The sequence below is a fragment of the Armigeres subalbatus genome, chromosome 2 (genome assembly GCF_024139115.2).
Source record: "Armigeres subalbatus isolate Guangzhou_Male chromosome 2, GZ_Asu_2, whole genome shotgun sequence".
Classification (NCBI taxonomy): Eukaryota; Metazoa; Arthropoda; class Insecta; order Diptera; family Culicidae; genus Armigeres; species Armigeres subalbatus.
The window spans coordinates 15820910-15837067 of NC_085140.1; the positions used below are offsets into that span (position 1 = coordinate 15820910).

At 39.5% G+C, this 16158-nt stretch overlaps 1 protein-coding gene across 1 annotated transcript; it reads left to right on the forward strand.

Moving 5' to 3' along the window:
* The first annotated feature begins 66 nt into the window (after positions 1-66).
* Positions 67-14889, forward strand: LOC134217930 (zinc finger protein 62-like). Its single transcript, XM_062696778.1, has 7 exons — positions 67-214; positions 277-528; positions 12272-12394; positions 12470-12922; positions 12984-13478; positions 13532-13801; positions 13866-14889. Exons 1-7 carry the CDS (start codon positions 170-172, stop codon positions 14835-14837), a joined length of 2610 nt encoding a protein of 869 aa, XP_062552762.1. The 5' UTR covers positions 67-169; the 3' UTR covers positions 14838-14889.
* Positions 14890-16158: the final 1269 nt, after the last annotated feature.

The window sequence follows — 16158 nt, forward strand, 5'->3', positions numbered from 1 at the left end:
GTGGTTTATTGATTATCTGAAATAAAGTGAAAAAAAAATTAACAGTGTACAAAAGTCAACAGGCATCAGTGTTTTGTTGCAAGCACCTTGTTTTTGTTTTTTACGAGTCGACGATTCATGTTTTGTAAAAAAAGAAATTCCAAATTTTCGTGAAATTTCGTTCTACAAAATGCACTGCTTGCTGTGTAATGACGAATCATCACCAGTAGCAGTAGTAAGTAGTTTAATAGTAATGTACTGTCAGAATTTCCATTAATTTGTAAACTCCCATTCCAGCATCCCCTCTGCGGTTCGTGCTTGGATCGCTGCAAATCAACATGCATCAGGGAGGAAACATCGAAGCTCATCGTACCGAAAAAGGAACTGATCCACGAGATCGAATGCGAAGCCTGTTTGGGCAAGTTCCCCGAAGAAGACCTTGCTGTGCACCGAGTGGCTTGCTCGGCCCAGGTGGTCTACCGATGTGCGCTCTGTAACGCCCAATATCTGACCAAGGAAGGACTGTGGAGTCATTTGGATTCGCATGGGGTAAGTGGAGGAAATTGGTTACGAGGGTACATTTTTAGTTTGCAAATAGTGTCTACTTTTCTATGTACATATTATATATTCTTTTTACAATTCAATTGACTTGCCAGACGTTAAGCTTTTTAGATGTTCAATTCGTGTTCAAGTTTTGATTTGCCTAATTTTCTTGTTTAATATAAATTTAGCATAACTCCACTTGGCACAATTATGTCTCCCTCGCTGTCTCCCTCTTAAAAGGCACAAAAGCCTCTTCCACGGCACGGCGATCAATTCCGATAATATCGATATCGTCTGCAAATCCCAGGAGCATATGCGATTTTGTGATAATGGTACCGCTTCTTTGCACACCAGCACTCCTAATCGCTCCCTCGAGCGCTATATTGAACAGTATAGATTCGCGAGTGCATCACCCTGCTTTAATCCATCTAAGGCAGAGGTTCCCAAACTTTTGGATATGCGACCCACCTAGCAGAATCACGTATTGCTTGCGACCCACCAGGTACCACATGCATTGATTTTGTGAAATTAGATAAAAATGAGTTCGCGTTAGATTGGACAAATTATAATAAATTGCTTTATATCCCATCATTGTATTTGACAAAAGTTCGTCAATTTTTTGGATTGGAAGTGGATTGGATTTGGATGGAATTTGAATTGAATTTGGGTTGGATTTGGATTAGATTTGAAATATATTCAGATTGAATTTGAATTGGATTTCGATTTGATTAGGATTGGATTTGAATTAGATTTGGATTGGATTTTAAATAGATTTGGATTTGATTTAGATCGGATTCGAATTGGATTTGGAATGGTTTTGGATTGGGTTCGGGGCTTACATTTGGATTGTATAGGACTTCTTTCTACTTGCCCAAATATCGTATCCAGTATTTTGCGCCAGGTAATGGCGGCCAAGTGAGTGCCACTTGACATTCAAGAGGTAGAAAATATTTACATATTTTAATCAACGTAGGCCTCGAATTCATGAAAAGTGTTGGCACTCATAAGCGCTGTCTTGAATAATCAATTTTGTTTATCTAAAGTCGAAAATGATCCTTTGTTGATTTGTTTTCTCATTTTTTATTAGTCACAATTATGCCCTGATTTCAAATATGTATTTTTGTTTTGCAGCTGAAGTATGCGCATACCAAAAGCATAAAAAGTAAAATTTTGAAAATCCTGCTACTCAAAACCTGTATCCTGTAACCGAACTTCGATAAGATGGATTAGATGAATGAACAGTTCCAACGGGAACCAAAACTACGGGATACCAAAACCCCGAATATTATCTCTCAGGCGTAAATTAAATTTTATTTTAGTACAATGAGTTTGGTTTTCTTTCAGTGGACTCATCATTACGACTAAGAAAATTTGTCCACTCTAAAAGAACTATACCTCAAAATCTGGTAGCAGGGACGATTGTCGGAGTCCATAAGTCCGTTTGTATCTGTGTTCTTCAATTCCGTTGAAAGCAAACCAAACATGTCGAATATATAAATATTGTCCAGACATTCTATTATCCGGAATATGGGCCATCCCTTAGTCTATCCAGTCCGTTTGAGCTTTCGCCAAGTTGAGTGTTTCTAATATTAATTGTCATCGTGCTGAGAGCGAATCCGCCACGCCATTTAACGCTCGATAAATTGTCTTAATCTTAATCTACTATTCTTTAAGATGATACTATTTTTAATTGTCCTCTGTCAGCTGAAGAATGAGCTTTGAAAAATAGTCTGCGCTCTTCGAATCTATACGAGTCTGTAGAAAAGAAATCAAATTTATTCCATTAAAATTTGAAATTTATTGTATGCCCAAGACATGGCCAGAGTCTGTGCGTTTTAGTAGGTATTCAGACTGTTTGTCCATCTAATCGCCTAGTTCGGTGTAAAAAATATTGATTGCAACCATTCTCCTGGGAGCGATCAGCCAATTTATGCGTGATTCCTGATAATCTATTCGTAGCTGAAATCAGAAGTAACGAATTAAAATTGATGTTGTCTATGCTACTTCATCTACTTCATCTTATGTAGAAACCGGGTACTGTAAATACAGGTGTTGCGTAGCAGGATTTCCGACGTTTTGAACTTTTGATTTTCGTATTCTTCAGCTGGAAAACAAAAATGTATATTTAAAAGCAGGGCATAAATGTAGCTAATGGAAAAATCCACAAAGGCTATTTTTTGACTTTAGATAAACATAATTGTTTATTCAAGACAGAGCTCATGAGTGCCAATATTTTTCATGAATTCGAGGCCTACGTTGATTAAACTATGTAAATATTTTCTACCTCTTGAATGTCAAAAAGGCACTCACTTAGCCGCCATTATCGAGCGCAAAATACTGGATAGGAAGAAAAGGCCGTTGACCTCGTCAGGTATGTTGTTCTTTAATCATTCAATCATTAGTTAGATCCTAATTCAAAATATGGAATAGATTTGTGGGACAAAATAGTAACAAAATTATGAATTAAGATTTGTTTTTCGCGACCCACCACTGAACAGCCCACGACCCCTCTGGGGGTCGCGACCCACAGTTTGGGAACCTCTGCTAAGGTAGCAAATGACGTCGATATTTCATCCGCAAAGCTTTACACTTGATTTTGATCCGTCCAACGTTATACGAATCAGCCGTATCAGTTTCGCCGGAAAACCATGTTCAAGCATAATTTGCCATAATTCATTTCGTTTCACTGAATCGTTCGTACGCCGCCTTGAAATCAATAAACAGATGATGTGTTTGCAAGTTGTACTCCCGGAATTTATCAAGGATTTGTCTCAGGGTAAACATTTGATCCGTCGTTGATCGACCCTCACGAAAACCTGCTTGGTATTCGCCGACGAAGGACTCTTCAAGCGGTCTCAATATGTTGAACAGAATACAGGGCATAATTTTGTACGCCGAATTAAGGAGGGTTATTCCTCGATAATTGGCGCACTCCAGTCTGTGCCCTTTCTTAAAGAGAGTGCAAATGAGGCCGTCCAACCAACTAGCAGGCATTTCCTCGTCTTTCTATATTTTTGACATAATATGGTGCAGAACTTTATAAAGCTGCTCACTGCCATGTTTGAGAAGTTCATCTGGAAGCTGGTCCTACCCCGCAGCCTTATTGTTTTTCAGCTCTTTCAGCCTTTTTAACCTCATCTAGTGTAGGCGACTCCACAGCTTGTCCATCGTCGCTAATATTTATTCTGTTCACCGATGCACCATCACTTCCACTATTCAACAAAGTCTCGAAGTGTTTCTTCCACCTGGCAGCCACTTCGGTTTTATCTGTCAGCAAATTCCCTTGTTGATCGTTGCATATGACGGGAGATGGTGCTGTCTTTCTCCGCACGCCATTGATAGACTTATAAAACCTCCGCATATCGTTCTGCTCCATTTTCAGGGCTGGTAGCGATAAATGCCGTTCAAAATAGTGACTTAGGTGCCCGCCAGAGTAAACGCGACGTGCGATGCGACGCGACGCGACTCACGTAAAAGAATAACAATCATTATCAACAGGCTGTCAAATTGCACTGTCGCGTCGCGTCGCATCGCACGTCGCGTTTACTCTGGCTTCACCCTTAGTGACCAACGATGACGAAAAAAGTGACCAAATAGTGACTTTCAGATGCAGAAAAAGTGACCAAATAGTGACTTTTGTATGAAGTATTGAACAGGTAGTGAGCTGAGTTGCATTTGCATTGTCACTGTGTAACTCGTAGTAGATTGGAAACTAATGTTTAGTTTCCAATCTACTACGAGTTACACAGTGACAATGCAAATGCAACTCAGCTCACTAGTGATATGTATCATATTTTTTTCAAATCCTTATCTAGAATGATATCAGAAATCAAGAAAAGACAAAAATTAGAAAAGCATGAGGACTACTACTGCTGGCCGTGCCCATCTTTACCGTAACTAGGGAGAGTGATTTTTAATAATTAATAATAACATTTTTAATAATAACAAATTTAAATCCCTAGAAGTTTGATCAGGCGGGAGTGAGACTAATCTTTTTAGCAATGCCACTCCCAACGTCACCTTTTCATTTCGGTTGGTACGGATGTCTCCGTTTCTTCCTTTCGTGAATTCAAAACTTTTTGTTGATCATTATTGATCATCATGTTATTCATTACTGAATAATCTGATTGCCAGGGAGTTATGAACTATCTCCCAATTTCAAGCCTGCACCGTGGGCCTGGCGATTTAATATTTGTGTCATATTTATGATACGCTGCAAATATTAATGCTGGTAAGAAAGTGCTCGGAAACAAAACCGACATTTCCAGGATGCTTTTCAATACTGACTGTGCATATGTTAAGACAAGACAAGACAAGATAACAAATTTAAATACATACAGTGCTCATTTACCATTTGCCATTCGAGCCCCTGATCCGGTTGCCCGTGAACCGATGTTACTAAAAAAAATTACCAGGACTCAGATATAACATGAATTTTACCATACCTAAGTTCCGACTGAAATCTACTTCGCGCCAACTACGTGCGAAAAATATCAATTTTTGTTATCACAATTTACTGAACGTTTTCTCTTCCAGTACGCTTCATATAATAAAACTGATTTTTTACATTTTTTTTAATATTTATTATGGAGACTTTCAATACTAGGCTGGCTTGTCTCCAATTTTTTACATGATTTTACCACATTGAAAAAGAGCAAAGAAAATATCAATAAGTATCACATCCCTCCTAGATGATCCTGTTCACCTACGTTCCGAAACTAAGCAATCAAGAATGAAGCAGTCAAAATTATGTCTATATAGACTCAATAGGCTTTACAAGACATTCATAAAACGTGTCATTCACGTCGTCGGATTTATCGTTTGACGGTGCGTAAACGTTGATTAGGCTGCGTATCATCAACACACAGATTCGTTCGCTAATGGGTTTCCGCCGCATCACTCGCTTCATCTGCTTGCCCATCACTAAGAAACCAACTCCATACTCTGCTTTTCCGCTGGCGCTGTGATAGATGTTATACTTGAATGCAGTATTGGTCGTGGGGTCCATGGCTCGGAATTCACGTTCTCCGGATCTAGGCCATCGGACTTCTTGAATAGCAGCCACGTTCACTCCAACCTTCTGCAGTTCACGAGCCAGAAGGCTCACCCGTTCAGGTTCATTTAGGGTCCTGACATTCCAGGTACCGAGTTTCCAATCATAGTCCTTATTTCGTTGCCGGGCCGGTTGCCAAAAATAACGTTCTCTTTTTCTAACTGACGCGATAATATATAACTGGTAGACCTGACGCGATACAGCATTTCGTTAATCAGCCTCTGGATACCAGGCAGACGCTGTTTGAACCATACCTCCTGGTGAACAGACGCTCGGGGCGTACTCGGACTTCTCACTCTAGTTGATGTCAGAAGGACAACAGTGTCCAGGCTGCACTACCAGCTAAGTAAACAACCCTTAGCTGGCGGTCTTTTGTCATCGGACGACCCGTGGAAGCGTGAGATAGGAACTTGTGGGGACCAGAGCTCTGTTGGGCGCTCCTTCCTTGATGTCATCCCACCATTTTGCAGTCCATAAGAGCCATCAAGAGCCATTTATTGCACTGCAAAAGGCCTTTTTCTAATTGCCGGCAGTGATGCTAATGATCATCACATCATCTGGGGTAGCTCGGATATCAATATGAGAGGCTCCAGCTTGATGGAATATTTAAGTAGTGTCGAACTTGGTTTACTTAAACATAGACAACGCCCAACCTTTATGGTATCTAATAGAGCAGAGGTGTTAGACATAACCCTTTGCTTTAGTAGAATCAGTCACGAGTTGACTCAGACCGCATCGTGCTTTCGTGATGTGCGGTTCTTTCTCTCTTTGCGGAAGGAAGTTTTTAATACTACCCGAAGCTATTTTAATTTCAACGGTGCTTCTTAGCGCTATTTGTACCCACTGATCCCGTTACGATCGTTGCAAGCACCCGTGCCTTCGTTTTACGTTGGACCCGTTTGCGGAAGTAAAATTCCGGCGGTGGTAATCCTGCAGGGACACCGTTCTGGGAAAAAACCTCTTAGAAGGTCACGTCTCCACGCTCAGCAATGAGCATTAATAAAAACAAGAGGAAGGGAGAGTCTCTGAATTCTCCACTTCCTTCAAAGAAACAAGGTTTCAAGACCGTCCTGCCCAAGCGCGGAAAAATAGAAGGAAGCTGGAGACTTCAGATATTCCTTCTAAATCTAATGTTGACATTGTTTCTTCTCCTATCGAACTGAGCAATCAGTTCGATTTGATTAATGATGAAATTGAGCAAATCGAATCTACCTTTAGCCCAGGTTATTCGATTCATGCGAAGAAACAAAGGATTCCGCCAATTGTGGTATCTGTTGCCGAGTTTTCTGGCTTTCGGAATGAAATCTTGAGTAATCTTCAGGGGATCAAGGTTTCATTTCAGATTGCTAGGAAGGGTGACTGCCGCGTTTTGCCGTGATCCTTTGACGATCGCAAACGTCTTCTTCAGTATTTAACTGAGAAGCGCCATAAATTCTTCACATACGACGACACAACTGAGCGATTGTTTAAAGTCGTTTTGAAAGGTCTCCCTAGTGACGACAAATCACTGGATGAGATTAAAAATGAAATTTCTCAATTACTTGGATTTACGCCAGTCCAAGTAATTAAGATGAAAAAGAAATCCCACTCTGGTAGTTCCCAAAGGGGCATTTCTCAAGAATTTTATTTAGTTCATTTTAACAAAAGTGAACTAAATAATATGAAAAGTTTGGAAAAGGCCTGTATTATGTCCCATGTCCGTGTTACATGGGAACATTTCCGCAGGCCTGGGGTAAATATCCGAAACCCCACTCAGTGCCGTAAGTGCCAAAAGTGGGGTCACGGAACCAAACATTTTCACATGGATGCTAAATGCATGATTTGTAGTGGAACCTCTCACACCAAGGACGCATTTCTGTGAGAGAAGGTTCCAATAAATTTAAGTGTGCAAATTGTGGGGGCAATCATAAATCCAATTTCTGGGAATGCCCTTCACGCAAAAAAGTTTTGAATTCCCGTGCAAAATTGATGACGGGAAATTCCAATCGGATCCCAGATTCGACGGGTAGAAATTTTTAAAACGCTCAAACCCACCACAATTCACAAACAAATTTTGCCGCTCGTCAACGGGTAGCAAGCACTTCAGTAAATTCCAATGGTCCCAGAGTCGAATCTAGCAAGACAAAAATGTTTGCGCCAAAACTATTAGTTTTAGATATATAGTGTCTTTGGGAAAAAATTTCATATTTTTTGACGATTTTTTTTCCATGTAGTGAAATTAGGGTGGTACCTATATTTCAGAAGTTCATAATATCAACTTTTTAATTTTTCGGTAAAGACTTGTGCAATGTTCCACAAAGTTGTAGAGCAATTAATTTTGAGCAACTTTGCCGAAGAAACCATTTTTCTATCACTTATGGTTCGCAAGTTATGAGCTTTTTAATAAATACGTTAGGGCGGTCCCTAAAAATCGGTATTCTTCACATAACTTTTTATACATTCATTTCTCGCATAAACTTTGTTCGGAGCACTTTTAGAACTTTTGAAAGCGCACATTTTTGTTATAGAATCATGCATCTATCTCTTATAACAAAAATTATTCGAGTTTTGTTTGAAAAACATGTTTTCATATGCGTATATTTCAAAATGGAGCACACCGATTTTCAATCTATTGGTTCTATTCGAAAGCTCACACTTTTCTGCGTTTATGGTGGGAAAACTGAGAGAGCGTTTTTTGTTTAAAGCGTTTTATTTCATTTTGAAAATAATATGTTTTTAATCGAAAAACGGCTATAATTTGATAAATAAACGAGAAAGGTCCATGGGTCTTCAACAAAAAGATGTGTCTTTAGAAGTTCTAAATGTGGTCCATACAAAGTATCCCTCAAAAATCAATACATAAAAATATATTTAAAAAACGGTTTTCGTAAGGAAATAAACGTTAGATCGATCAAAGTAGGCTGAACTAGAGAGCGCATTTTCTCGGTTCACCGGTTCATTCATACTGAATGTTTACATACGCGTTGAGACTGCCATGTCTTTTGTGTGCCATGCTAAACATCAAACAGAAAATCAGGCTACTATGCATATTGATGGTAGTAGCTTGGTTTTCTGTTGGATATGTAGCGTTAAAAATACGTCACTTTTGAAGTATAGCCTTTGTTACAAGCCTATCTTGTTTTGATTAGATTTTTTTCGGTATCGCCAGTGGGAGAAAGCGAAGATGACCAGTGGTTAGCTACTGAAATGTTTTTATTACTATTACGTTAAAATCAAATCTTCACATTTGGCCGCCACGTGGTGCATCCTAGCGGTGAATGCTTGGATAGCACGTGCTATTTGTACTGCGGAGAAATTTTTCACATCTATGAGAGCTTTGGAAAATTATCACGAAAGTTGTAATTTTTGTTGCAAGGCACAATAACGTCAAAAAAATCATACGCTCTGTCGACCAGCCTACTTTGATCTAACTAACGTTTATTTCCTTACGAAAACCGTTTTTTATAAATATATTTTTATGTATTGATTTTTGGGGGATACTTTGTATGGACCACATTTAGAACTTCTAAAGGCACATCTTTTGTTAAAGACCCATGGACCTATCTCATTTATTTATCAAGTTATAGCCGTTTTTCGATTAAAAACATATTTTTTTCAAAATGAAATAAAACGCTTTAAACAAAAAACGCTCTCTCAGTTTTCCCACCATAAACGCAGAAAAGTGCGAGCTTTCGAAAAGAACCAATAGATTGAAAATCGGTTTGCTCCATTTTTAAATATACGCATATGAAAAAAACATGTTTTTCATACAAAAACTCGAATAACTTTTTTGTTATAAGAGATAGATAGAAGAGATGGATCTTTAACAAAAATGTGCGTCTTCAAAAGTCCTAAAAGTGCTCGGAACAAAGTTTATGCGAGAAATGAATGTATAAAAAGTTATGTGAAGAATACCGATTTTTAGGGACCGCCCTAACGTATTTATTAAAAAGCCCATAACTTGCGAACCATAAGTGATAGAAAAATGGTTTCTTCGGCAAAGTTGCTCAAAATTAATTGCTCTACAACTTTGTGGAACATTGCACAAGTCTTTACCGAAAAATTAAAAAGTTGATATTATGAACTTCTGAAATATAGGTACCACCCTAATTTCACTTCATGGAAAAAAATCGTCAAAAAATATGAAATTTTTTTCCCAAAGACACTATATATCTAAAACTAATAGTTTTGGCGCAAACATTTTTGTCTTGCTAGATTCGACTCTGGGACCATTGTGCAATGTACCTACGTATGCAAACATCGCTGCTGGTAGACCAAATTTCTCTTCTCAAAATGAGGTTTATACCCATGTCTCAACGGAAAATAACGGTCATGTAGCCGATTCAGGTAACATGTCTGCTTCCGATTTTGATTTTTTAACTGAACAACTGCATCACATGATTTATGCAATGTTCAAAGCAAATACCATACCTGAAGCTGTTCAGGTTGGTATAAAGTACACACAAAAAATTGTTATCGGACTCCGTTTTAATGGATCCAAATAATTGTGTGAATGTTCTAAATTGGAATGCCCGCTCTCTAAAGGGTAAGGAAGATGAATTATTCAACTTCCTTTCAGTTCAGGACCAGGACTCTCCATTAAAAGAGATCCAAATTATTTTATCTACAGAAATGATCGTCTTGACAGCGCCTGTGGTGGGGTCGCCATCGTTAGACGTATCAAACGTAAATTATTTTCTTCGTTCGAAACCAAAGTTTTTGAAACCTTGGGAGTTTCTGTTGAAACAAATTTTGGACAATTTTCCTTCATTGCAGCCTACTTGCCTTTTCAATGCAATGGGCAGCAAAAGAATTTGTTGAAAGCTGATCTTCAAATTCTAACTCGCAACAAATCAAAATTCTTCGTAATTGGTGACTTCAATGCCAAACACCTTTCATGGAATAATGCTCAAAGCAATTCCAATGGTAAAATTTTATTTGAAGATTGTTCTGCGGGATATTATACTATTCAATATCCCAATGGACCAACTTGTTTTTCTTCCAGTCGAAATCCTTCTACAATTGATTTAGTTTTAACGGATTCAAGTCAGCTGTGTGGCCAATTGGTAACTCATGCTGACTTTGACTCTGATCACCTTCCTGTGACATTTGAAATCTCACAAGAAGCCATTTATAATCCTATCAGCTCTACTTTTAATTATCATAGAGCTGATTGGGATTTATATAAAACGTATATCGATAGGAATTTTGATGCTGATATTCCTCTCGATACCAAAAGTGATATTGATAATGCTCTCGTATCTTTGACAAATTTAATTGTCGAAGCCAGAGGCATTGCAATTCCGAAATGTGAAGTTAAATTCAACTCTATTATTATTGACGACGATCTTCAGCTACTGATCCGTCTTAAAAATGTGAGAAGAAGGCAATACCAAAGAACTCGCGATCCCGCGTTGAAAGTTATTTGGCGAGATTTGCAAAATGAAATTAAAAAACGTTTCGCTATTCTGAGAAATACCAACTTTGAGAATAATGTCTCGAAGTTGGATCCCAGTTCGAAACCCTTTTGGAAATTAACGAAAATTCTTCAAAAACCTCAAAAGCCAATTCCAGCGCTTAAAGAGGGAAATAAAATTTTATTAACAAATGGCGAAAAGGCTCAAAAACTTGCTCAGCAGTTCGAGAGTGCCCATAATTTTAGTCTAGGTCTCACTAGTCCAATTGAGGATCAGGTTACACGGAGCTTCGAAGACATTCTCAATCAAGAGAATGTTTTTGACCCTTCGTTGGGAACCAATTTGGATGAAGTGAGATCTATTACTAAAAAATTTAAAAATATGAAAGCCCCGGGTGATGATGGTATTTTCTACATACTTATCAAAAAACTTCCTGAGAGCTCTTTATCCTTTTTGGTTAATTTATTTAACAAATGTTTTCAATTGGCATACTTTCCAGATAAATGGAAAAACGCCAAAGTTGTTCCAATTTTGAAGCCGGACAAAAATCCAGCTGAGGCTTCTAGTTATCGCCCAATCAGTTTGCTTTCTTCAATAAGCCACCAGCCACCAAGTCACACTTTATTCATCATACACCAAGTGTACCGAACCTTCTGATAGAAGGACTACCGTGCCAATCCCGGGTCGGTACAGTCATGGACCTAGGTCTTGTGACGGGTAGCGGGCAGGGTCTTAGTTGGCTGAGTATCAGAGTCTAAGACAAAATTCTCCTAGGAACATTGCCGCCTCGCAGCTTAGTGTTCATTACTTCCATAGATATTAACTGCGTCATGAAAATGGAAACGATAGTCAATTCAAACAATTAAAGGTAAAAACGAAAGTGTATATGACCGGTTGCGGCTCTGTGGTACATACACGCCCCTTTCAAATCACTCAGAGACTGAGTGAAATAGTATTGCCGTCTCTTCTTTTCTCACGGAAATCTTACTCATTTTTCGTAAAAAGTGGAACTACACAAATTTTGAGTAGTTCCACTTTTTACGAAAATTGAGTAACTTTTCAGTGGGAAAAAAAGAGACGGCAATATAATTTCACTCAGTCTCTGAGTGATTTGAAACGGGTGTGTAGGGCACATGGCACATGTTAAAAAAAATTAAAAAAAAAAATTAAAAAAATAAAAAAAAAATATACGATAATGAAAAAAAGTATTCCTCAAGTAGGTAAACAAAGTAAAACAAATACATTTATTTCAAGACACTTTTTAAATTGTTAATATTTGTTACGTATTTGTTTTTGCCAGATAGAAGATGCAAGTAGAAATACGTACTGTAGCGAAGAAAGGATCTCGTGCAAGCTACATACATGCGCATTATGTTGCGACCGAAGATGCTATCAGGAGACCATTTATTGGGAGCATGTTCACGTAAGACCTTGCAAATGAATGATGTGATTATTTGATACACCATGATACACCTAATGTTGAACACTCTTGTTTCAGGAAGATCATGACGGATTTTTTCTTAAATGTTCGGAGTGCGAAGAAACTTTTCGATCTAAAAAACTTCTAAATGATCATATCTTGAATCACTGCAAGATTAAGAGAACACTTGAACTACCGGATTTGCTAGTGAAGCAAGAGGCCATAGATTTGGATCTTCCAGTGCAAGTAGATGATTCAACTACCTCAAGAAAGAGGAAGACACGATCAGCAACAATCTCTGATAAGTTGAAAGCTGCTCCAGGGACTAATGATAAAATGGAAGTGGATGAAGAGCCCATGGTAAAGATTCCATTGAGCGAAAGCAAAAGCGATACAAAATGTCCTTTCTGCTCAAAGGAGCTACATCACGAGGGGGCACTCGACGTACACATAAAAAATTCTCACAAACCAACAAAGTGTGATAAATGTGATCTTGTTTTCGCCGGTAGAAGTCGAATGTCTTATCACAAGGTAAAATTTGATTCAGATGTTCATAAAAAAGAACTAAATTATCTCGTATTGACTTCTACAGGTTAGGAGTCACCCGTTGCCAAAGTTTGAATGTCCCTATTGTCCGGAGAAGTTCCATGCGCAAGCCACCTATCAGCCGCATTTGAAAGCTCACCTCAATGCCGAATGTTATCCATGTCACATCTGTGAGCGGCAATGTAAAGATCTACGCTACCTGGCGCAACATTATCGGCGGTATCACTATCCGGACGCACACTTTCAGAATCTGTTCGCGGCACTGAAAGCGCGCGATCAAGGCGACAATGAAGCCATGAATGCGTTCAAACTGAGGGATGTGGTCGTAAAGGAAGAAATTGAAGTGGAAGACTCGGAGTTGCAGCCACAAGAAACTAGCGAGGAAGGTAGGGCTTGGACGGCAGATCGTTGTCCAATTTGCGATGAGCATTTTGATGATCGAGAACGAGTTTCCATGCACGTGCAAGAAGTTCATAGTGTCACGATTTGTACACTATGCGGGGTTATCTTCGATGATGCAGATCAACTGTTGGATCATAAGGTTCGTATGCGTAGCTACGTATAATTTGTTTTTTCTAGGAGTCGTATTTTTAGGCTATATGTTCTCTGAATTCAAATGAGATGGAAGGCATGAATTCCAAAGCTATGGAATCATCGGATAAATCTGTAACATCATCAGCAACTGAGGATGTTGTGAAGAAACTCATTAAGTCAGAACCAACCGGCTCCAAATGTCCACACTGTCATATAGATTTCAAGAACACAACTATTTTGAGTGGTCACATAGAATGTTGTCACGAGCCAATTATCTGTGATACTTGTGGCATAACATCATGTGGCACGACCGAAGCTCGAGATCATAAGGTTAGTAAATTTCTGAATCTAATTTTGATGATCCGCAAAAATAATTTCTTTCAAACCTTTGCAGTTTAAAGTACATGGGGAAAAGTTGTTCAAATGTTTCCATTGCCCGAAGAGGCTTCAAAGCAAATCACTATTCTTAGCACATATGATCAAACACTTGGAAGACCGTAAATTCACTTGTGAAACATGTGGTCACAAGTTCAAAAGCTTAGTCACTCTCATCAGCCACGTAACGAAGGATCACAGCTTTGAAGACGCTTGGTTGAGGATTCATAGAAGGTTTAAAGATTGCTATGTACAACAACCCGAACTCGCTGCCGAGAATGGTTTGTCAGGAGAAAAACTTGCAATCTTATTGGATGAATCATTATGCGAGAAATCATCTGAAAAACAGTCCCCAGATCAGATTGATGACGAAAAGTTACCCAACTCAATCGCTGAAAATAGTTCCGACAGTAATCCCTCAAAACGAAAGTCCTCAAAATCCAAAAGCAGCTTCAAGTGTCCACATTGCGACAAAACCTATTCCAGCAAGTGGAAACTGAACACACATATTGACGAACAGCACCGATCCAGCAACCCGAAGTCCCAATCCAAAACCGAACTCAAGTGTCCCGACTGTCCAAAAGTGTATTTCGCCAACTGGCGACTCAACGATCATATCTACGAAACCCATCGGAAAATTGACTGCGATGAGTGCGGGGTTAGTTTCAACGGATGGACCCGCGCCCGATATCACAAGATGAAGCACCACACGGAACCAAAATTCCCGTGTCCCCATTGTCCGGAGAGATATCACCTGAAAACGCATCTCGCCCGTCACGTGAGCAAACACGTGGAGGAGAAAAATTACCCCTGCGAAATTTGTGGCGCCCGGTTCAAGGATCAACAGTACGTCCGAATGCACATTCAACGGACGCACCATTTGAAGGGTTGGACTAAAGGGGTTAGCACTGCGGTTGAAGATAGCGAAAAGAACACTCAGTCGTCGCAGGTGGAGTTTGTTCCCATCAAAGAGGAAGTTCACGAATCTTAGGTTTTAGGTTATTGAACGTGTGAAGGATTAAATAAAGATATATGCAATTGAATTTGTTCATATTGTCTTCTTGAACGCCGATTTACCTAATTTATTTATTTAGGGCAGCGGTTTTCAACCTGGGATACATGTACCCCTAGGGGTACCTTCGCCGGCCTCCAGGGGGTATCTCGGATAAAAATACGCAATGAAAAATTTAATAAAATTCCTTGATTGATAAAGTTTTGATAATTGTTGAATTTTTTATTCAAAAGTTTTGCATTGTACATAAAATGTACGCAAATTAAATCCTAGTTAATCTTTCTTACCACAACCAGCACAGTGCATGAACGACTGTAGCACCTAAAGGTTAAAGACCAAACGATGAAATAACAAATTTTGAAAATCTGATCGAAAGAAAAAAATAAGTATATGTTAGCAAAATATTGATATGTTAATAATATGCTTCTGAACTAAAATCCATCCGCAATTTAGAGCCGTAAAGGATTTTTTTTCCTCAAATCTACATTGAAAGAAGCTTCAAAGTCCCCTTCAAAGTGGTCCGTAAGACCTTTTTCCTCGAAACTCGAAACCCTTTTTGACCTCCTTTCAAAAGGCTCTTAAGCCTCATTCAAAACACTTCAGAGGCCTCCTTTCAAGAGACTCAGAAGCCTCCTTCAAAAAGCTTAGAAGCCTCCTTTCAAGAGGCTCGGAAGCTCTATTTAGAGGCTCGGTGCCTCTTTCCAAGGGGCTCGGAAGCTCGTTTTTAGAGGCTCGAAAGTCTCCTTTCAAAAAGCTCGGAAGCCTCCGTTCAAGAGGCTCGGAAGCCTCCGTTCAAGAGGCTCGGAAGCCTCCGTTCAATAGGCTCGGAAGCCTTTGTTCAATAGGCTCGGAAGCCTCCGTTCAAGAGGCTCGGAAGCCTCCTTTCAGGAGGCTCGGAAGCCTCCTTTCAGGAGGCTCGGAAGCCTCCTTTCAAGAGGCTGGGAAGCCTCCTTTCAAGAGGCTGGGAAGCCTCCTTTCAAGAGGCTGGGAAGCCTCCTTTCAAGAGGCTGGGAAGCCTCCTTTCAAGAGGCTGGGAAGCCTCCTTTCAAGAGGCTCGGAAGACTCCTTTCAAGAGGCTCGGAAGCCTTCTTTCAAGAGGCTCGGAAGCCTTCTTTCAAGAGGCTCGGAAGCCTTCTTTCAAGAGGCTCGGAAGCCTTCTTTCAAGAGGCTCGGAAGCCTTCTTTCAAGAGGCTCAGAAGCCTTCTTTCAAGAGGCTCAGAAGTATTCTTTCAAGAGGCTCGGAGCCTTCTTTCAAGAGGCTCGGAAGCCTTCTTTCAAGGGTCTCGGGAGCCTTCTTTCA

Coding starts and splice junctions, on each gene's coding strand:
- LOC134217930 (XM_062696778.1), top strand. CDS start 170: ATGCACTGCTTGCTGTGTAATGACGAATCATCACCAGTAGCAGTA. Junction 529..12,271: donor GTCATTTGGATTCGCATGGG/GTAAGTGGAGGA, acceptor TGTTTTTGCCAG/ATAGAAGATGCAAGTAGAAA. Junction 12,923..12,983: donor GTCGAATGTCTTATCACAAG/GTAAAATTTGAT, acceptor TGACTTCTACAG/GTTAGGAGTCACCCGTTGCC.